Source organism: Abramis brama (assembly GCF_963993115.1).
Source record: "Abramis brama genome assembly, chromosome: 18".
NCBI lineage: Eukaryota > Metazoa > Chordata > Actinopteri > Cypriniformes > Leuciscidae > Abramis > Abramis brama.
The window spans coordinates 34,330,665-34,353,164 of record NC_139980.1 but is presented as its reverse complement, the minus strand read 5'-3'; the positions used below and the strand labels follow the sequence as shown (position 1 = coordinate 34,353,164).

The window sequence follows — 22,500 nt, the reverse complement described above, 5'->3', positions numbered from 1 at the left end:
GCCCAACAGCTACATAATAACACATGGGTGAAACTCGCAGAAACAGGTTTTGGGTCATATTTCATCTCAAAAAATAAAAAATATTGTATTTTAATCCTAAATAAGCATGTTTCCTTCCCAATTTCTTTTTGTTTTGTGCATTTTAGCATTAGAATGAAAAATGAATTGTAGTAATTCTGTAATTGCTGTACAATAATATGCATTATCTTAATTTAAAGGCATTTTGCACCAAATATTTCCATAATATACATACTTAATGCATTAAGTTCTTTATTCATTGCATTGCAGTAATGAGATTTAGCTTCTTAACTGTCATGAAAATGAAGTCACACTGCTAAAAATAACCTTTATGCATTTTCTTTATGCAAAATATAATTGTTTTCTCCTGGTTTTGCAGTGAAACCCGGACATGTTTTATGAAATGCACAGTGAACCGAGATCAGCAGAGTTGCAGCATGTCTGTGTGTTTGTGTGTTTTAAAGTAAGAGTCTGTTAGGCTTCGTCCTGAACATCTCCACCCTCGCCACAGGCGACACGGGGGGAAAAAGACAGAACATGTTTGCATGTGTAAATGTGTGTGAAGGACAGCCTAATATTTCTGATGCTCTGGGAAAATCATTAGAGCGACTTCTGAAAAACATGGACCTCTAAATGTGCATCGATACAGTCAAAGAGTGCCAGCTTCAAATCAGATGTTTCTTTAAAATGCGTTAAATTAAATTAAATACAGTCAAAACAAAATTTACTCAGAAACCTTCAACATTTCTCACATTATCACAGTTTATGTGCTATAGTTTAAAAAATGCTAATAAAATATGAGCAGAACTTGATATTTGACTGGTTTTGTCCGTCCTTCTGTTAGACTGTCTCACACATGAATTATGTTGAATATCTGTCAGCTGTTAAATTTAACTACACAATTAGATAATACCAGTTTAGCTCAACCAATCACCAAGCAATGCTTCATTTTGTTCAGTCTGTGTGTAAAAAGAGCATTAGCAATTAAAGAAAACACACTTCAGCAAAACATGATCAGCTCAAAGTGTCTGGAGAATGTTTGGGTGTAATGTGTCACAGTTTACTTTATTTTGCTCTCCTCACTTACAGAAATGAACTATAGTGTCCTGATCACACTAGTAAAAAAAATATAAAAAATGATATCTGGTGTCTGAGTATTTTGTGGTTTGACTGTATAGCACCTCAAATCATTTGATGAGACATTTTTGAGTTCATATTGAGCTCTCATGGTTGCACACTTTGGATGTCGTGAGCAAATTTGAGCACAGTTTGAGACTCTGAGAAGAAAAGCTTCAGTGTGGTTCTCTCGGCTACAGAACTCTAGGGTTCTTGACTCGATTTGAAAAAAACCCTTTATGCCAAAAGGTTCTGTATATGGAAAAATGTCTTAAATGTTTGCATAATACTTTCATTCTGGTGATTTACGAGCCGTTTAATTCATCAAATGTGATTGCATCGCAAAATGTCATTGCTCTTCTTTCAGCCTTCTTTCTTATGCAATAATGGTGCATGATTTCTTGCTGAGAAAGTGTTTTCACGAATGCTTCTGATTATGTGTTTGGTGACAGTCAGTGGTTTGGTGAGATGGAACGCGCTTCAGGCTGAGACATGCAGTAAAACCTTCAGAAATGAGCCGAGAGCAATGATTAACCCAGTGAATGTGACAGGCAGAAACTCTCTCTCTCTCTCTCTCTCTCTCTGTGTGTGTGTGTGTGTGACCGTATCGGTCAGATGCACTCATCCACTCGTCCTGGTGTGAAATACTGCGACTGCATGTCTGGGCTAACCGGCCGTTCACACCCACAGAAACACCAGCGTTCTTTTCAAGCCAACGTGAAGTGTCATCCGTAACACATTCTTCAACACAGTTTACTTCTGTAATGTGATGTATTTAGAGCCTCAGTAAGTTATTACATTCTGATTACCTAAACAATCAGGAATAAATGCACTGTTGAAGCGTGCACAATAAGAGGAACATGCATTACAAAAGTAAATCATTTAAAACGTGCACTTAAAAAGGTAATTGCGATACCTTTTAATACTTTTTCTCGTAATTCTGAGTTTATATCTCACAATTCCAACTTTTTTCTAACAATTCCGAGTTTATATCTCACAATTCCGACTTTTTTCTAACAATTCCGAGTTTATATCTCACAATTCCGACTTTTGTCTGACAATTCCGGGTTTTTATCCCACAATTCCGACTTTTTTCTGACAATTCCGGGTTTTTTTCCCACAATTCTGTCTTTTCTTCTCGCAATTTCGAGTTTATACCTCTGAATTCTGCGAGGAAAAAAGTCTGAATTTTGAGTCCTACATTGTTTGCTCTGTACATGTGTCCTCTGGGATCTATTTGTCGTTGCTATGACACTTCTTATCATATGTATGCTGATGACAAACAGATCTATCTTACCTCTCAAAGTCTTTGTTAGACTTTTTGAATGAGCTTAAAATGTGGCTGTCTAAAAACGCTCTCCAGCTTAATGAAAAAAATCTGAAATTACAATATTTGGTCCACAAAATTGCAAAGAGAAGATAGCCAATATCCTTGCTCCATTAATGACGGTGAAAGATAGCGTGAGAAATCTTGGCGTAATAGTCGACTCATCGCTTAGCTTTGACAAACAGATAAACTCTGTTGTAAAGAATAGCTTTTATCAGCTTAGAGTGATTTCTCCCTTCTCACTTTTAAAGATCTGGAGGTCGTCGTCCACGCTTTTATTACATCAAGACTAGACTACTGTAACTCTCTTTATGCAGGGATCTGCCAGCGTCAACTGTGTCGTCTACAGCTGGTGCAGAATGGCTTCTGACTGGCACTAAAAAAGGGACAACTTTACTTCAGTGCTACGCTGTCTTCATTGGCTACCGGTTCATTACAGGACTGAGTATAAGATTTTACTAATGGTTTTTAAAGCAATCATAACATGTCCCCAAACTACATTGTTGACCTTTTAGGATTGTACAAATCAGATCAACGAACCAACTTCTGCTGACAGTCCCTTAAAGAAGTCAAAGGGTGACCGAGCTTTCCCAGTTGTGGCTCCCAGTGGATCAGTCTTCCCTCTCATATCCGGCTAGCTCAGACAATAGAAATTTTTAAGTCTCATTTAAAAACGTAAAAACTTTTTAACCTCGCTTTTAGTTAAGTACTTTGTACATTGTAGATATAATTTACTCTCTTTTAATTTTCACTATTTTAATTCTTTCTACACTGACCTCACTGTTATGTGTGTCTAAGAGTGTGTGGTCTTACCTTCATATATGCCTTTATACATGAATGTCTTACTGTTTTAGTTAACTGTGAAGCACTTTGGGCAACAACGTTGCTATTAAATGTGCTAAATAAGTTGAAGCTGAATCCTTTTTATTTTATTCCATAGCATAAAAATAAAAAACTCAGAATTCCGAAAAGCAATTCAGAATTTTGAGATGTAAACTTGCAATTGTAAGAAAAAATCAGAATATGAGAAACAAAGGAGTGTGCATGAGGCTTTCCTCTCATGCAACATTTTCAATTCACTTTTATTAAATGCAGAAGTTGTATTTACATCGTGCAGAGGTTCTGTATTTACTGAAGCGAACGACCTCTGAGTTCGACCTCTGAGAAAGTCAGAGCCACACCACACCGCACCCAAACACACTCGAATCATTTCAGAAGAGAAGCAAGGCATCACATCTGCACATTCACTGGTGCGGATAGTTGGAGTTTAATGTGCACGCATTAGCCGTGTCCTGTGTTAACCTGTTTGATTTCTGGCATACCTGTGCACCACATCTTTAATCAGGTGCCAAGGGCGACTGAAGCTTAATGACAGAAACTGACAGAAATACTCGTCTTTCCTGTCGACCCAGAACCATCACTGCATGGTGGCAAACACTGCAGGATGCGCATTTAAATGATCTCTGGGGAACTTGGACTTTTTAAATTCAACATCAAGATTAAAGGTTAAAACATTCATTTCACAAGCATTATATGTAAATAGCCTACGTAAAGGGAAAGTGTTTTAAAACATTTAAACCTTGCACCATTTTACAGGTCACTTATTTACAAGTACAAGTTTGATATGTGCACAGTACATTTCAAGTTACTAATATGAAAAACTGAAGTTTAATGGCTTGATTAAATGATCAGTGGGGTCCCTATAATGGAAAAAATATGAGATGGGAGAAAAAATATATATGTCAGTGCTTTTAATGCATTTAAACGCATTTAATGGATTCTATGCATTTAAATGCATTGAATGCATTCACATGCATTTGAATGCATTCAAATGCATTCAATGCATTTAAATCGTCATGCAAATGCATTTCGGAAAGCGTCATAAATCTGCATGCATGATCATTAGCAACAAGTGTGTTTCTGAAAATAGTTTTAAACATGTCATAGTGCTGAATGAAATAGTGAGCTTCCCTCAACAGTGCACGGAGAGAGAGACGCCTCCCTCAGGCATGTGTGTGTTCAGATGCGGGTCTGTGGGAGTGACTATAGATCATTAAACTGGGTGTGTGTGTTCAGATGCGGGTCTGTGGGAGTGACTTCAGATCATTAAACTGCGGCTCTTCCCTGTGTCCTCAGTCCTCAGTCCAGTTGCGCTCGGAGGATCTTCACGACTGGTTTCATCTGGGGCTGCGGGGCTGATCTCAGGTTCACTTTTTAAACTCCGCCATTTTAGGTGTAAAGCTGAGGCTCAGTCATCATGAGCATGTACGGCTCGCAGCGCGGGCTCAACATGATGGGACGCCGCACGGGATCGCGCAGCGAGATCAACGCGACGCCCGCGTATCCGTACGCGCGCAGTGAGGTGGTGCATGTGAATAATGGGTTAACACAGGAATATGTGGAGAGATACGACCAAAGTTTCTCCAGAGGCTCGATGAGCGCGGGACAAGTGTGAGTAAACACCTGTTACGTGCGTTTGTGTGTGTGTGTGTGTGTGTGTGCTTGTAACGTAGGCTACTGCAAGTGTGTGCGTCATTTCACCTCTGTAAAAAATGATGATCAATAACGTATGACAACATATGGTTTTACATTGCTTTAACTCATCAAAATAAGTTAAGCAAACTTTTTTTATAAGTTATTCAAGATTTAACAATTTCAGTTTAATGTAATTTAAGTTGAAATGACTTAAACATCCAAGTTGATTGTACTTAAATTAAAGCAGCAACTTTTTTTTACAGTGTACATAATTTAAATTAGATTCAAAGTTTGCATTAACATACACATGTTAATGCAACATTTGTTTTTGTCTGCGAACGTTTCAGTTAATAAGTTGCTGCATTAAATATTTAAGCAATCAACTTGAATGTTTAAGTTATTTCAACTTAAATTAAATGAGTTGAATCTTATATAACTCATAAAAAGAAATAGAAAATTGCTTAACTTATTTTGATGAGTTAAAGCAATTGTAAAAAACATGTGTTGTCATACATTATTGATCATGTAATTTTTCATGTAATTTACAGTGCAAAATAAATGTCATGCAAAATGAAAAAAATTTCATTCTATACAAAATGGTTTCCATTTAGATCATTCAAACTAGTTTTAAAAACAATAATGCAAAGAGAAGTAGGCCTATTTAACAAAGAGTGATGGAGTAAAACCTAAATAGTGCTCAGTCAAGTAAGTGTAACTTTATTATAATACAGCAGATGTTCAAAGGTTAATAATATGCACATCAGAGGCTGTCATAACTGCCTGAACGCGAGTTATAAAGGGTTATAAAGCATGGTTGTGTAATGTTGAATGTAGGCCTGTGCCGGCAGGTGTAACACAATCCCTGCTGCTTCTGTGTGGCTCTTTGTGTTTCTGCGTGAGTTTACAGGTCACTTTCAGACTCTTGTCCAGCAAAGCTTCCTGTAAATCTATTGCAGATCCTGCGGGAAAAGCCAAGCGTATCCAGGCGCTCATTTGGCAGCCACTGCTCATAAACATGAATAACAACTCTGTTGTGCATTCATATGCATATTCTCCATTCAAATGAGACTCTCATCTCGCATCGTGTCTGTTTTCTGTTTGTTTACTGGCCTGATCTCATTTGTTGAACTTTTGCACTGAAATATTACATTTGGTTTCACTTGTTTTAAACGCCTACTCAAGATATTAATGTAAAATAATGCACCAGATAAAATAAAATCATATAAAACAATATTTCAATTTGGTTTATTTTAAGGATTTATTTTAATGTTTATATATTTTATTTTCAACAATATGCTTTAAAAATGCTTTATATATATTTTAATAATAAAATATAATAATTAAAAACTTTTAAATATATAATATTTTAACTATTTAAAGATATTTTCAATAATATAATGTCATATTGTAATATATACATTTTTAAATGATGTATATTTAAGATATTTTAATATATATGATGCACCAGATAAAATTAAATAAAATGAAAAAATATTTTAATATTTATATATTTTATTTATATAAACAAACAGTATTATAATAAATAATCATTTTAAAATTCTTTTTATATACATACATATCATATTTATATACTTTTTAGATATATAGCATATTAAATATTTAAATATATTCTTAATATAATATGTCATATTTTATATAAACATCAAACATTTTATATATATATAAATATAATTTGGTATTTGTTTTACATTTTAAAGTTAAAGTGTAAAGTGTAAGTTGTACACATTAAATTTGATGCATGTTTTTGAAAAGTTAAAAGCGTTTGCTTTAAAAATATGCTATGCTTGATTATGCTTGATTGCTTCGCACAACATTAAACTGCCTTTATCTAGATTATTAATTGGATAAAATATCTATAACTAACTATAAATTTCAGCTGGAAACATAAAACCTGTAATATAATATAACCTGACAAATATAAGTCAGGACGTATTGGAAGTGAAACGGTCTTGTTTTCAGTATGGAGAGATTGATTGTGAATGAGCTGTTTGACCTGTATCGGGCGTCTCTGCGTCGGGTTCGGCCGAGAGATTTCGCAGGAATGCATCGCAGTAAAACAGAGAAGAACAAGCTGGTCATAAACCACCAAGAATCTGTCAGTTGTCTTTGGAGAAGTGTTTACTCTCGCAGGGTGAACAGTGTAAAGCCCGTTCATACATCTCTGTGCTTAAACACACTGAAAATTGCATTTACACACAGTACTGGTCAAACGTTTGGAATAAATATGATTTTTTTGTGTGCTTTTTGAGTCTCTGTTTACCAAGGCTGCATTTATTTGATGCAGTAAAAACAGTAAAATATTATTATGATTTAAAAGAAATGTTTTTTGCATTTTAAAATGTAATTTATTCCTGTGATGCAAAGCTGATTTTTAGGTTTTTTTTGTCCCACCAGTTCTGCCATGCAGTCAATGCAACAGCGGATCTCGTTTCTGCAGGGCCAGGGCCAGGAATACCTGGACAGGACTGCATTCATATTAAAGTCTGTGAGTAGCATATATACACACACACACAAGAGTTCACAGGATCATAAATGTGCTGTAAAGGTCATGAGAATCATGGGAGTCTGTTTGCTGCGTTCATACACACATAATTCACATTTCTCAGATAATAAAAGGCTCCCGTCCCTCATCTGAGTCTGACTGAGTCATTCTGGAGAAAATGAAAGTGAAACGCGTGAATAGTGCATGTGTTAAAATAATAGTTTATTTTTAGTTCTTTACTTTACACATATTAAACTAATTATTCATATTTTGTTGTTTTATTTTCATCATTACCTCCGTTTTTCTCTTTTTTTTGTGTGTGTGTGTGTGTGTTTTATTTATTATTTACCGGTATGTATCATAAAAATAATATAAGAAAAATATATATAATATAAAAAAAGATTAGTTTACAAAGAAAAAAAAAAGTATCCTTATTTACTCGCCGTCATGTTGTTCGAAGCCTGTATGTTCTTCTGCGGAACATAAAAGTATAAAAAAGTACCAAAAAACATCATAAATAGTCCCACGTACTACTTAAATTTTTTATATACAGTTTAAATATTATAGTTATTTGTAATTATTTTGACTTTCCTTCACTTTCATCACGGCAGAAAATATTTTCTTCTTTATTTTCTTATTTTTGTCTTGTTTTCCAGCACAAATATCGAAACATTCATAAATCAAGATACATTTTTACTGGAGAAGCAAAATGACTGAAGATATTAAGTCTTGTTTTCCAATAAAAATGATAAAAAATAAATGTGTTTGTGCTTAAAACAAGGGAAGAAAAGCAAGAAAAATAGACTTTGCATTTTAATTAAGTTTTTATTTTATTTATCTTACTATATGGACAGGTATTTTCATCTTTTAAGCATAAACTCACTTAATTTTTAATTTTAAGTCTTAATATCTTCAGTCATTTTGCTTCTACATGTATCTTGATTTAAGAATGTTTCGATATTTGTGCTGGAAAAGACTAAACAAAATAAGACAAAAATACCAAATATTAAAGCTTTTTAAAGTTAAAGTTTGAGCACAAAGTCCCTCCAGCGGGAGTTCTTCTCTATATCAGAGTCAGTGTTTCTGAACTCCTGAAACGCCTCCATTGTAGTCGTGAGTTTCTTCCGGGAACGAACACGTCACAATATTCCTCATTATAATAATTAATATGCAGAATAAAGGGGCGGGGCCTGGTTGAGTTAGTTAGTAGTGTGTTAAACTGGCGGTTATGGTAAGGGGCGGGACATTTCCCAAACACACTCGAAGCGCTCGACCAACCACAACACACTGATCCAGCTGACCAATCAGAGCACAGTGTGCTTTTCAGAAGGAGGGGCTTCATAGAGACAGGAAGTAAACAGAGCGTTACTGACAGACTGGGAAGAGAGGAGCCGCAACAATGGAGAATATGAGGAGAATAATCAACATTCAAGCAGGAAAACCGACTCTAGTAGAGGCTGAAAACATTACTTAGAAAAATTGGTCCTCTTTAATGCAACATGTTTGTAGTATCATTGATTTCAGTCATGCCGTTCAGACGGTCTCACTGGCCTGAATAAAGCGACTAGACGATAATGTTGATCATACAAACCTGAGATGATCACAAAACTGATTTTACAGATTTAATTTGTCTTTGTTTTGAAAAAGCCAAATAAACAAAGGCCTAAACTCACACACTCGGCAGAGTGAATGTTTGGATTTGTTGATCCTGGGCTTTTCTGATGACTGGTTTCTATTGTTCTGTGTGTGTGTGTGTGTGTGTGTGTGTGTGTTTGCGCTGCAGGGCGGAGATGCAAACGCTTTCTCGGAAGCTCAGAATTGTCTGGCGTCTGCTGCTGAGATCACTGAACAGCTCCGAGGTTTGGCCATCGAGCTGAACCAGCAGAACCTGCCGTCGGAGAGTGTGATGCGGAGGTGAGACACGTCAGGCATTTACATGTCGTGTGGAAACGTCCCAGGAACCCTGCAGCCTCAGAGTATTACGCTAAAAGCACCTCAGCAACCACACATCATGTTCTGCATCACATTCACTTTGCCTTTTTGCCATAAGACCGGAAATGATGTGGAGTAGGAATGGGGAATTCTGTAAAAGAAAGTGATTTAAAAGTAATTTCTGCTGCCTATCTTGGCCAGGACACTCCTGTAGAAGAGACTTTAATCTCAGTGAGGTTTTCTCCTGGTTAAATAAAGGCGAAATAAAAAAATTACATTGCGTAATAATAAAGTTAAATTCATTAAAAAAGGCAAACCTGTTGCATGCAAAACTCACATGTCGATGTCTTGATATATGTACTCTACTGTTTAAATGTTTGAGTTTATATAGGAAAGAAATGAACACTGTTCTTCAGCGAGGACGCATTCATCTGACCAAAAGTAGAGTAAAGACATTTATAATGTTACAAAAGATTCTATTTCAAATAAATGCTGTTCTTTTAGAACTTGCAAATAATCTTGAAAAATAAAATGTATATCAGTTTCCACAGAAATGTGACTATTTCCAACATTGATGATAATCATAAATGTTTCTTGAGCATCAAATCATCATATTATAATGATTTCATCATGTGACACTGAAGACTGGAGTAATGATGCTGAAAATTCAGCTTTGATCACAGGAATAAATTACACTTTATTATATATTCACATAGAAAACAGCTGATTTACATTGGAATAATATTTCACAATTTTTACTGTATTTTGATCAAATAAATGCAGCCTTGATGAGCAGAAGAGCCTCTTTCAGAAAAATCTTACAGACCCCAAACCTTTAAACCATAGTGTACATGCATGAATCAGTATGTTTCTAATAAAATTGGTCAAGAAAAATAGACTTTCCATTTGAATTATAATTATTTATTTATTTTATATTACCATATGGAGAGTTTTTTTCTTCTTTTAAGTGTAATTTCACCTAATTTAGATTTTTTTTCCCCCATTTATTTTCATTGAAAAACAAGTCATATTAAATCTGAAATCATTTTGCTTCTCAAGTAAATGTGTGTTGATTTAAGAATGTTTAGATATTTTTGCTGGAAAAAACATAAAGCAGTGATTGTATGTGAAAGAGCAGCGTGACCATTCTTCAAACTATCTTCTTTTGCATTACACCGAAGAAGGAAACTCATACGTGTTTGGAACAAAATGAGGATAAACGAACTACTACACTCAGTTCGTTACAGTTTACTAGATAACCACGTATATTCGTATACGTTAAACTGGATCTTCTGCTTGGTTTTCGTAATAAATCTCAATGCATGATTTTTCTATGCTCACTTCCACTGTAACCTTATATTCTCTCTCTCTCTCTGTGTGTGTGTGTGTGTGTGTGTGTGTGTGTGTGTGTGTGTGTGTGTGTGTGTGTGTGTGTGTGTGTGTGTGTGTGTGTGTGTGTGTGTGTGTGTGTGAACAGTGTGAATATATTTTCTGAGCAGATCCGAGATTTCGGCGGGGCTCTGAGTGGTTCTCAGCAACAGCGGTGGGGCAGCAGAACGATCCGGCGAACCGTGAGCCGTGAGGAACCCAACCGTTACTTCAGCGAAGCCATGGCCTGGATCCTCCAGCAGAAGGTACGTGACGCTCACACGACGGGCTTTCTTTCGCAGGATGGTTCCCCGAGAACTAATGGTTCCCCTTAGGAACGTTTTCCTGGTTGCATTGGCACCGCCAGCAGGAAGTGACGTGAGCCGCGTTTGTCGTTGAGACTTTTAATTTGACAGCGCTGAGAACGACTGAACACTCAGCGCTCGCATTATTCTCCGTGTTCATTAGTGTACGGTTTGTCACACCGGCTTTGTTTGGTCCGGATTTTCGGACTTTTCAGTTTGATCCGAATCAAAATCACAGGTGTGAACCCTCCCCTGGACCACGGTCTGGACCAAACAGACCAAATTTAGTCAGACGAAAAGAGGTAGTCTCGGTCCGGATCAAACTGAAGAAAGGTTTGGTTCGTTTCTAGTGTGAACGCATTTTCTGTATGGTTCGGACTGTCAGAACATGTACAGGAAGTTCCGGTGGTTCCCGCAGGATTGCTCGCTCTTCTCCTCCTTTCCTGCCGGCGACGATGAAATGTTCGCACAACGAGGACGTTCATTTGGCGAATGTGAACTCGCCTCGAGTATAGCTGGAGCTGCAGGGAGTAATGCCGTAATAATAACAGTATAGTGGGAATGATGTGCGTCTGTCAGAGCCCGTCTACGGAGAGCCTGGCCACTCCCTATTAAGTCCTATTGTACCGAATTGTGGTTGTAGTTCCACCAGAGCTCCACTGGGGGCGATCGCCCATGAGTGCAGAATGAATGGGAGTCTATGGGGCTAGACGGCTAAATTTGTCTCTTTCCCCCGATTGCCGTTGAGAAATCTCAGATTCGATTATGGGTTTTGCAAGTTCAACATGGGTTATAGGTCAAAAGTTGAATGAACGAGTACTTATGTCCTTTCGATTTCTTACAGGTTGAGTTGTTGTTGCCCATAACACGCTAGCATTCTGCTAATGAACGCTGATTGGTCAGTGAAGGACTGATTACGACCAGAGATACCGCTTGATGGCATCGTGGTGTCCGAAGCGGGACCAGAAACAAACAAAACAAAAGCTCTTCTAGCACGTGTGTTTGCCTGTGTCAGCTGTGTTGTGTGTTTGCCTGTGTCGGCTGTGTTGTGTGTTTGCCTGTGTCGGCTGTGTTGTGTGTTTGCCTGTGTCAGCTGTGTTGTGTGTTTGCCTGTGTCAGCTGTGTTGTGTGTTTGCCTGTGTCAGCTGTGTTGTGTGTTTGCCTGTGTCAGCTGTGTTGTCGATGCCTCGAGAGAAAAGAAAGTGCAGAGCGTGAAAGCACCAAAGTGACTGAAGGATTGCCGTAAAGCAGTATCTCTGGTCGTACGATGTGTATGACGTCATTGACATTTTAAAAGACTTTTTAAAGCAAATAAGTGACTCTAAAAAATCTAACACCAGCAATGTGTCATTTCTTTGCATCTCCTTTCGAATACAACATTCAAATTACTAGACAAAAAATTATATCCTTAGAACAGTGGATTTTGAGGGGTTATAGCGCCATAGACCTCCATTCATCCTGCACTCGTCCTGTGAGCGCCCTCATGTGGAGCCAGAGTGGAACTGCACTCGTCCTGTGAGCGCCCTCATGTGGAGCCAGAGTGGAACTGCACTCGTCCTGTGAGCGCCCTCATGTGGAGCCAGAGTGGAACTGCACTCGTCCTGTGAGCGCCCTCATGTGGAGCCAGAGTGGAACTGCACTCGTCCTGTGAGCGCCCTCATGTGGAGCCAGAGTGGAACTGCAACCAGTTCAGAAGCCGGAAGTTTACTGAGAGTGGAACTTCTCCCCTTATTCTCTGCGTCTGTTCATTCATTCTTGTCAATGTTACCCATCGAACTGACAACACGCTGACGTCAGACGCACGTCCGTTTACAAACCAATCAATGTCGAGATGCAGCCCACAGAGATGATGACGACGGGACGCAAGTGTGTCATGTACAGTTCTTTAGTGCGCTCGCAGAATTGCAATGTGAAACCAAACCAAAACTAACCGAATGTATAAAATGAATCAAAACATGAACTTTGGTTCAGACCTCGGTGTGAAAGCGCCCTTACAGTCCTGTCTATAATACGCGATTAGATAGAACTGTTATACAGGGAAAGTAGACAGTAATAAAGAGTTATTAGCATATGCCGTGTGGTTGATGTCCAGTGTTGCTGAGCAGAAACACATGATCATGTTTCTCTCGGTCTCCTCAAAGTCGCGTTGGAGTTTCTCCTCAGCGTAAAGGTTACGAGGCTCATCTATCACTGTTTCCATGTTCGTAGAGTTAGTTTCTGGAGTAAATATATAGGCTATAATCTGTGTGTTTACACAGCTTTTTTTTAAATGGCGGGTGCTGGTGTTTCCGTGCGTTCGGCCAATCAGCGAACACTAACGTCACGGATAGTTCCTATAGCGCTGGTTTAGACCGACTCAATTAAATTAGCTAAATGAGGTCCTCTTAAAGCTAAATTAGGTCCTCTAAAAGGAGTTGCTAGAACTAAAATCGTTCCTGGTTCCTGCGGTGCGAACAAACACGCAGAAACGTCTCTCTTCAGGACCTTATCAAAGTCTTGAAACTCTTACACTGCGTTATCCATGCAAGACACAACACGTTTCAGGTGTTTCAGGACTGGCCATGCTTGCAGCCGATTATAATAAAGCACGATTGTGAAATATTGCAATGGCTTTAATGTAGTTTCTCTGTGTTATTTGATATAAACGTCATCAGAAGACTGAAATATATTGAGATATATAATTTTTTTAGCCATATCAGCTGACCATAGCATCAATATTTCTGTCATTATTGAAAGCAAAAAAAAAAAAAAAAGAAATAAAAAAAGATATTTTATTACAAAAAATAGTAATAAATAAAAAAAAATCGAAATGTACACTAGTCTTGAAAGAAGTCTCGTATTTGACCCAAGGCTGCATTTATTCTAATGTAAATCAGCTGTTTTCTATGTGAATATATAGTAAAGTGTAATTTATCCTGTGATCAAAGCTGAATTTTCAGCATCATTACTCCAGTCTTCAGTGTCACATGATCCTTCAGAAATCATTCTGATATGATGATTTGATGCTCAAGAAACAGTTATGATTATTATCAGTGTTGAAAATAGTCATATTTCTGTGGAAATTGTTTTACATTTTACTTTTCAAGATTCTTTGATGAATATAAAGTTCTAAAGAACAGCATTTATTTGAAATAGAATCTTTTGTAACATTATAAATGTCTTCAGGGTCAGTTTAATGCATCCTTGCTGAATAAGATTGTAAATATCTTTTGAATGCTAGTGTATCTGATATATTAATATACACTACAGTATAAGTGAAGCAGGATTCTCAATGTGACAGAAATAGACATCACCTTGACAGCACAGAGATAGCAGTTATCTTGTGCGCTCTGTCCCGATAGGACTCGGGTGAGAAGGCTTCCCAGGACAGACAGAGCGAGAGAAAGCGAAAGAAAAACTGAGCAGATGAAATGAAGCTCGGAGAGATTAGAGCGAGACATCCAGCCAAAATACACAAACTGCCTCTCACTCGCCCACAGAAACACTGCTTTCAGACTCAAACTGTTGACGCAGCATTACTCTCTCTCTCTCTCTCTCTCTCTCTCTCTCTCTCTCTCTCTCTCTCTCTCTCTCTCTCTCTCTCTCTCTCTCTCTCTCTGTCTCTCTCTCTCTCTCTCTCTCTCTCTCTGTCTCTCTCTCTCTCTCTCTCTCTGTCTCCCTCTCTCTCTCTCTCTCTCTGTCTCTCTCTCTCTCTCTCTCTCTCTCTCTCTCTCTCTCTCTCTCTCTCTCTCTCTCTCTCTCTCTCTCTCTCTCTCTCTCTCTCTCTCTCTCTCTCTCTCTCTTTCTCTCTCTCTGTCTCTGTCTCTGTCTCTCCCTCTCTCTCCCTCTCTCTCTCTCTCTAAATCCCCAGAATTCCTCAGCCCCACGCAGGGGTCAGTAATAACACGGCACTCCTCCTGTCAGTGAGGTCAGAGTTAATGAAAAACAGATGTTTGCTGTTTGTTTTCCCAGTAACGGGGAAAGTTCCTGCAAGGTTCTCTCTCTGCCAGTAACAGTAGCATAAAATGTAAAAATTATTATTTTTCTCTAAATGTTTCTACATGTTTCAGAACGTTCCGAGGACATTCCAAACTTGTTTGAAGAATGATGAAATGGAATGTTCACTTTAACATTCGATTAACCAAAAACATTGTTAAAAAACTGGACGTTTTGAACATTCAGAAACCGAAACTAAACAGGAACATGAGTTATGCAAATTCATATTTTTATTAGCTAAGGACTTTTGATGCTGCAGTAAATCCAGACTGAGCAGAAAACAGCAGACTTCAGTTTAAACACTTAAAATAACGCTTTAGTTTTAATGCAACAAAACAAGCCATGTGATTCGATGTGAGTTGTAACTGACTGTATAAACATCCTCATCATGCATTTCTTTGACCGATTTCAACTATCTGTAAATGTGCAGATAATCCGATGTTGAGTGTGAAGTGTGTGTGTGTGTGAGCAGCGCATGATTGAGACGTCAACATGGGGAGATGATCTACAAACCATCGAGCAGCAGATAGCCAATCACAGCGCGTTTCACAGCTCCATCCAGAGAAGTGTGGAGGTGGATCGAGCCCGAGCGGATCTGGTGAGTTCAGGACTACACACACACACACACACACGCACACGCACACACACATATATATACATATACTGTATATGTATGCACATTAGTGTTCAAAAGTATGTAATAATTAAGATTTTTTTAACATTTTTGAAAGAGGCTCTTCTGCTCATCAAGGCTCCATTTATTAGATAAAAAATACAGTAAAAATTGTGAAATATTATTACAGTGTAAATCAGCTGTTGTCTATGTGAATATATAGTAAAGTGTAATTTATTCCTGTGATCAAAGCTGAATTTTCAGCATCATTACTCCAGTCTTCAGTGTCACATGATCCTTCAGAAATCACTCTAATATGATGATCTGATCAATAATATGTTATTTAAATGAAAGTCTATATAAATCATGGAAATATCTGTTGTAGATGCGAGGAAAAGACCAAACTGCGGATGGAAACAAATCCTATCTCAACAAACTCGAGCAGGAATGGGACAGTCTACAGGTGAGACGCTTCAGAAACACACTGTGGTTATTAGCTATTAGCTATGTGTCCATTCATGCGCATTTCAGGATATCACGTAAAAAACATGCGCATTAATGTTAAAAATGCTCAATTGATGCGAATACACATTTTTTTATCCGAGAAGAAAACGTGCATAAACTATGATAGAAACCGAATAAAGCTTTGCCTCAGCAGAGGCTGTGATTGGATAACTGGACTAACCAGCGGACCAATCGCGTCGCAGCATCTCAGATGTTGGTTTGATCGTTCAGGAGTGTTCCCAAAAGCGTCGTTAGCCGATTACAGTCGTAAGTTCCGTCGTTATCAGCAGTTCAACGAGTCAGTGTTTCCCGAAACCATCGTTCTAACGAACATTCGCAGAGTTGTGTGTTTGCAGCGACAGATCTCCTGTGGTTTCTCCTGTGGTTAGAAGCAGTCTCTAGTTTTCATGACATGTGGACTCAATAAATCATTATCTTGAGCAGAATAATCAAGCTGACATTCAGTACAATCTATATCTTTTATTTAGAATACATACAAATGTCATTTACGTCTTTTAGTTTGTCGAGAGATTTAAAGTGTAGTTGTTGAAGAGTGCGCATGTGTGAACGAGCTCTAGTTCTTCAACGATGTATCGTACTATTGTAGTAAAACACGAGTTTTGTCGTTGTTCGGGAAACTCGCCCCTGAATGATTTGGTTTAATTCCCTCCACAAGTTTAGTTTAGTTTAGTTTCCGACATCGAATGGTTTCCACAGCTTCTGTCAATCAAACGCAGCTGCACATCCCATGTGTCAGTGTGTGTGTGTGTGTGTGTAAGTTGTAAACATCAGGATGTGATCTCCAGAACACCTCGTACCAGCGCCGGCTTCAGCTTCAGGACCTGCACAACATCATCGAGGAGATCTCCAGTCAGATCATGTGGGTGAACGACCGAGAAGAGGAGGAGCTGGTGTTCGACTGGGGCGATAAAGGCATCGACGCGTACGTGCCTCAGAAACAGGAGAGCTTCTCGGTGAGACACACACACACACACACCTGTGTGACTCTCTCTCTCTCTCTGTGTGTGTGTGGAATCTGCTTACAGTAACGCAAAAAAGCATCCTCGCTATTTTTGTCCAGTGCAAACATCTAAAGACTCTTAAATCAAGATTTACTCGAGAAGCAAAATGATTGAGAATAAACTTCATTTTGATGCATTTTTCATGCAAGATATTAATAATGTTTGACAAAGAAGAAGGATCTCGTGTTTCATATGGTCCAGTCTTGGTCAATAATACTGGCTAATGCATTTTATATTTCATATTAATCATAATACATATACGCAACCTAAACTTGTTTCCGCACGTCTACGCAAATGCACGAGTGAAATTGAAAGGCAAAAAAATACATTTTGTTTTATGTTTTATACACATGTTGATGCATTTTTAAATTAATGCAGAAAATGTGGGAATATTTAGTTTAATTTTTGCACTTTCTCATCAACTAAAATATCATTGACTAGTATTAGGGTTATTATTGTTAACTACAATTAAAACCTAAACTAAAACGGTTCAGTTACTTAATAAAATAAACATTAAAGGACAATTCCGGTGAAAAATGAACCTAGGGGTAATTAACACATGGTTACCGAGTCGATCGTTCCCTGCGATGCGTTTTCATGAAAATCGAATGTAAAGAGTTTTATCTCTAAAACAGATTAGCTTATAACACTAGTATATGGGGCACAGAGTAAGTAAAAATAAATCGCTAGTTAATACCACTAACAAGGCTCAAAATAGCCTCACACTAACACGGTAGCATAATGAGGGTCCCTACATACAAACCGAAGCATTGAGAACTGTGTAAGTGTACAGACAGTTTAATAAGAAGATACTTTATAAAGACAGTACATTACGCGTTTACAGACAGGATCCATCTTGGAAAACAGTCTCGACTAATCGAGTCACGAACTCAAGTCATAAAAAAAAGATTAAAAATGACAAACACAACAACAAAATTAAGAAAACTTTAACTTAAATTAAAATGGAAAAAATGGAAAAATATATATTTTTTTATAAAAAATATAATAGTATCTCAATTATACTAAACTAAAACAGAGTAGTATTCAATGCTGTTTTTGAATAAAATAAAATAGCATTCAATGAAATAGAATAAAGTAAAACAAAAAATTATTAAATAAAATAAAATGGTATTTGATGCTGTTTTAGAATAAAATAAAATGGTTTTCAGTGAAATAGAATAAAATAAAAATAATTAAATAAAATAGTATTTGATACTGTCTTAGAAAGTGTATATATACAATGTGTGTATATATATATATATATATATATATATATATAAGTTAAAATAGAAAAGAATAAAATTGATTAAAAAGAGTAAATTTATAGGACATTTTCATCTAGATTTTGTAAATTTTCTGCAGTTTAGTTTAAAATAAAGGCACTGTTAACAGCAGGTTTGTTCTCAGTGAACATCAGAAGGTTCTGGCTGGTTTGTTTGTTGCGCCCTCTTGTGGACTGTTGATCTAAACATCTGCTCTGTACTTATATTGGTGTTTATGTGGTATTTGGAAATATTTAAGTGATAAACTTGAGTTTATTTTCAGCCGTACTCTGTTTCAGAATCTCATGACTGAACTGGAGCAGAAAGAAGTTCAACTGAACGTCCTCAAAACGAAGGTGGACAGTCAGCTAAAGAACAAACACCCGGCGTCAGACAAGATCCAGGTGTGTGCGTGTGTGTGTGTGTGTGTGTGTGTGTGTGTGTGTGTGTGTGTGTGTGTGTGTGTGTGTGTGTGTGAGGTGTTTCTCACTCCGTCTGATGGTGTTCCTCACAGGCCTACATGGAGACGCTGCAGACCCAGTGGAGTTGGCTTCTACAGATCACCAAATGCATCGAAGTTCATCTGAAGGAAAACGCTCGATACAGTCAGGTGACACACACACACACACACACACACACACACACACACACACACACACACACATATACACACACACACACACACACACACGTCTTGAAGCTTTTCTCGTGCATTTTACTGAAATCTGATGCATAACTGATGGGGTTATCATGCTTGATTTAAAACATAAACAAGAAAAACATTTCTGTTACTTGAAATAAAATAAATGTTAACTGAAATAAAATATAAGAAAAACTTTTCAATTATTTTATTTTAACATTTTATTTTAAAATTACAATTATTTTAATTTAAAATAAAAATGCATTTATTTCATTTCTATTTCATTTTTATTCATTTTTATTTAGTTTAATTTGAAATAGTAAAAACACTCAAATTTAAATAAAATGTAATGAAAAACTATAGACATTAAAAAAACGAATGAAAATGTCAAGTCAAAACACAACAAAACTAAAACTTTAAGAAAATTACACTGAAACAGAAAACATGAAAATAAAAAACAAATTTCACATTCAACTTATTTTATTTAATCAAATTGCAAAGACAACTTTTTTATTTTGTTAAATTCGAAGTACTAAAATAACTAAATCTGACAAAAATTAATATATATAGACATATTTTTTAAAAAAATAACAAAAATGTCAAAAGGCATCAAAACAAAAACTTTAAGAAAAATTACATTCAAACAGAAAATAATACATATAAATGTATACAAAAATATATAGACAAAAACAAAACCTTATAAAAATGAGAATAACACAACAAAACTAACTTTAACAAAGATTTTATTAAACAGAATTCATTATTAATCCAATTGCCAATGCAAGTTTTTTATTTAGTTTAATTTTAAACACTAAAATAACTAAAACCAAAACTGAAATAAAAATGAATAAAAACTAAATAGACAAAAACAAAACCTAATAAAAATGAGAACATAGCAAAACTAAAGCTTATAACATAAAAATAAAATAAAATAAATGTAAAATAATACAATTTCAAATTTTTATTTACTGTAACTTGAAATACTAAAATAACTAAAACTGAAATAAAAACTAGATTGACAGATTTAAAAAATTAAATAAAAATGACAATAGAACAACAAAACTAAAGCTTTAACAAAAAATTTATTAAACGGAAAATATGAAATTAAAATTAATATGATTTAAAAAAAAACTAATATTATCTAAATACCACGAGTGATACTAAAACACATATTTTGTGCAGTTCTTCAAGGAAACGACTGAAATGTACAGCAAACTGAAGAAAGAGCACGACGGCATCCGCCTGAGCTTCACCTGCGATAAAGCCACCGCGCTCCACACACTCCTGGATCTGCAGCAGGGCCTGGAGGTGAGCGTGGGTTCAGGTGTGAGCAATGCTGGAGCACTGCCGGGTGATGACCGTGTGTGTGTGTGTGTGTGTGTCTCAGAGAGAGAGGGAGCGTTTGACGGAGCAGAGAGAGATGGTGCAGCAGCTCATGCTCAAATCCAAGAGCATCATCAGACTGAAGCCCAGAAACCCTGAGGAGAAGCTCACGGCACAGATCCTCGTGCAGGCGCTGTGTGACTTCAGGCAGGACGAGGTGACGCTCACATGCAGATATATATATATATATATATATATATATATATATATATATATATATATATATATATATATAGATTTTTATGTTTTTGAAAGAGTCTCTTCTGCTCATCAAGGCTGCATTTATTTGATCAAAATACAGTAAAAATTGTGAAATATTATTCCAATGTAATGTATGTGAATATATAGTAAAGTGTAATTTATTCCTGTGATCAAAGCTGTATGTTCAGCATCATTACTCCAGTCTTCAGTGTCACATGATCCTTCAGAAATCACTCTAATATGATGATCTGATGCTCAAGAAACATTTATGATTATTATCAGTGTTGAAAACACTCATACTTTTATGGAAACCATGATACATTACCATATTTTACTATATATATATATATATATATATATATATATATATATATATATATATATATACACATACTTTTGATTCAGTGAGATGTGTGTATGTTTAGGACATATCAAAAGTGACAGTAAAGACATTTATAATGTTACAAAAAATACAAAGAAATGCGGTTCCTTTGAGAACTTTTCTATTCATCAAAGAATCCTGAACAATAAAATTTATCACAGTTTACACTTTTTTGGAACGTTTAATATTCTTACAGTTTTTGATAATAATCATAAATGTTTCTTGAGCATCAGATCATCATATTAGAGTGATTTCTGAAGGATCATGTGACACTGAAGACTGGAGTAATGATGCTGAAAATTCAGCTTTGATCACAGGAATAAATTACACTTTACTATATATTCACATAGAAAACAGCTGATTTACATTAGAATAATATTTCACAATTTTTACTGTATTTTTGATCTAATAAATGCAGTCTTGGTGAGCAGAAGAGTCTTCTCAGTAACTTCTTCATAAGGCACAGTGTCGCCTCAGGCGGAGAGCTCAAGGAATAAAGTGTTGTTCTGGAGGTGTGTTCTGGTCATGCATGCGTCACAGTGTGTGTGTGTGTGTGTGTGTGTGTGTGTGTGTAGAAGACGATCCGTAAGGGGGATGAAGGGATCCTGAAGGATAACTCGGAGAGGACCACATGGCTGGTGACGGGCCCTGGAGGAATGGACATGCAGATTCCCTCCGTCTGTCTGTTAGCGCCGCCACCAAACCCACTGGCCATCAGCCTGGCCAACAAGTACGACACACTACACACTCTCAGTGTACACCGGTTCATGCCAAATACCAGTGTTTACTTTTGTTATGATATGAATTTTTAATATACTGCAATACCAGAGTATTTCGCTTTAACAACGTTGTGAACGTGGCGACACTGTTTGAGAGGGTGTTTTCACTGTAACTGTGGTGATGCACGTGTGTGTGTGTGTGTGTGTGTGTGTTACTAAACATGATGGTGAAGATGGAGAGGTTAAACTATAATTGATAGCTGTCATTAACATTAACATTAACATTACAGTGTTTCCCACACATTGGTTCACAAGATCAACATCTTTTTGGAAAATCTGCATTGACATTGTTGATTGAACATGAGAATTGCACGTTTCAAAGTCAAAATGCGGCGCGTCACAGTTTTTATATGAATGTTTGAAGGGAACTGACTGTCTTTAGAAAAGTTTCGATGTTATTTTCATTTAATCTTTCTTTATCTTTCCTGATAAAGCTGCGTTTATGAGCCGTTACAGTGGAAACCGCTGTTTCTGCCGCTCCTACAGCGCCTCCTGCTGGCAACTCTTTATAAACAGCCTTGCAAACCTGTATTAATACTAGTGGATTTTTTCTACAATATTCACTCATGACAGTGAAATAGGGCATTCTAAGTCAATCTACTGCAGTATCTCCTCTCTCAATCAGTAGAAGATGTGGATAACACACAGTCATGCTTAATAAAAATAACAATACCGTCATATACCGTGAAACCGGA

The 22,500-nt window shown here is 36.7% G+C and overlaps 1 protein-coding gene across 2 annotated transcripts in view; it reads left to right on the top strand.

Moving 5' to 3' along the window:
- The first annotated feature begins 4,498 nt into the window (after positions 1-4,498).
- Positions 4,499-22,500, top strand: part of dspb (desmoplakin b) — a 41,972-nt gene continuing 23,970 nt past the window's right edge. For both annotated transcript variants that reach the window (XM_084090871.1, XM_084090870.1), the window contains exons 1-12: positions 4,499-4,912; positions 7,352-7,442; positions 9,223-9,353; positions 10,849-11,005; positions 15,492-15,617; positions 16,018-16,095; positions 16,943-17,110; positions 18,720-18,824; positions 18,935-19,030; positions 20,243-20,368; positions 20,448-20,600; positions 21,602-21,756. In XM_084090871.1, the coding sequence (XP_083946997.1) occupies positions 4,719-4,912; positions 7,352-7,442; positions 9,223-9,353; positions 10,849-11,005; positions 15,492-15,617; positions 16,018-16,095; positions 16,943-17,110; positions 18,720-18,824; positions 18,935-19,030; positions 20,243-20,368; positions 20,448-20,600; positions 21,602-21,756 (1,580 nt within the window). In that variant the 5' untranslated portion in view covers positions 4,499-4,718. The remainder of the gene's footprint in view (positions 4,913-7,351; positions 7,443-9,222; positions 9,354-10,848; positions 11,006-15,491; positions 15,618-16,017; positions 16,096-16,942; positions 17,111-18,719; positions 18,825-18,934; positions 19,031-20,242; positions 20,369-20,447; positions 20,601-21,601; positions 21,757-22,500) is intronic.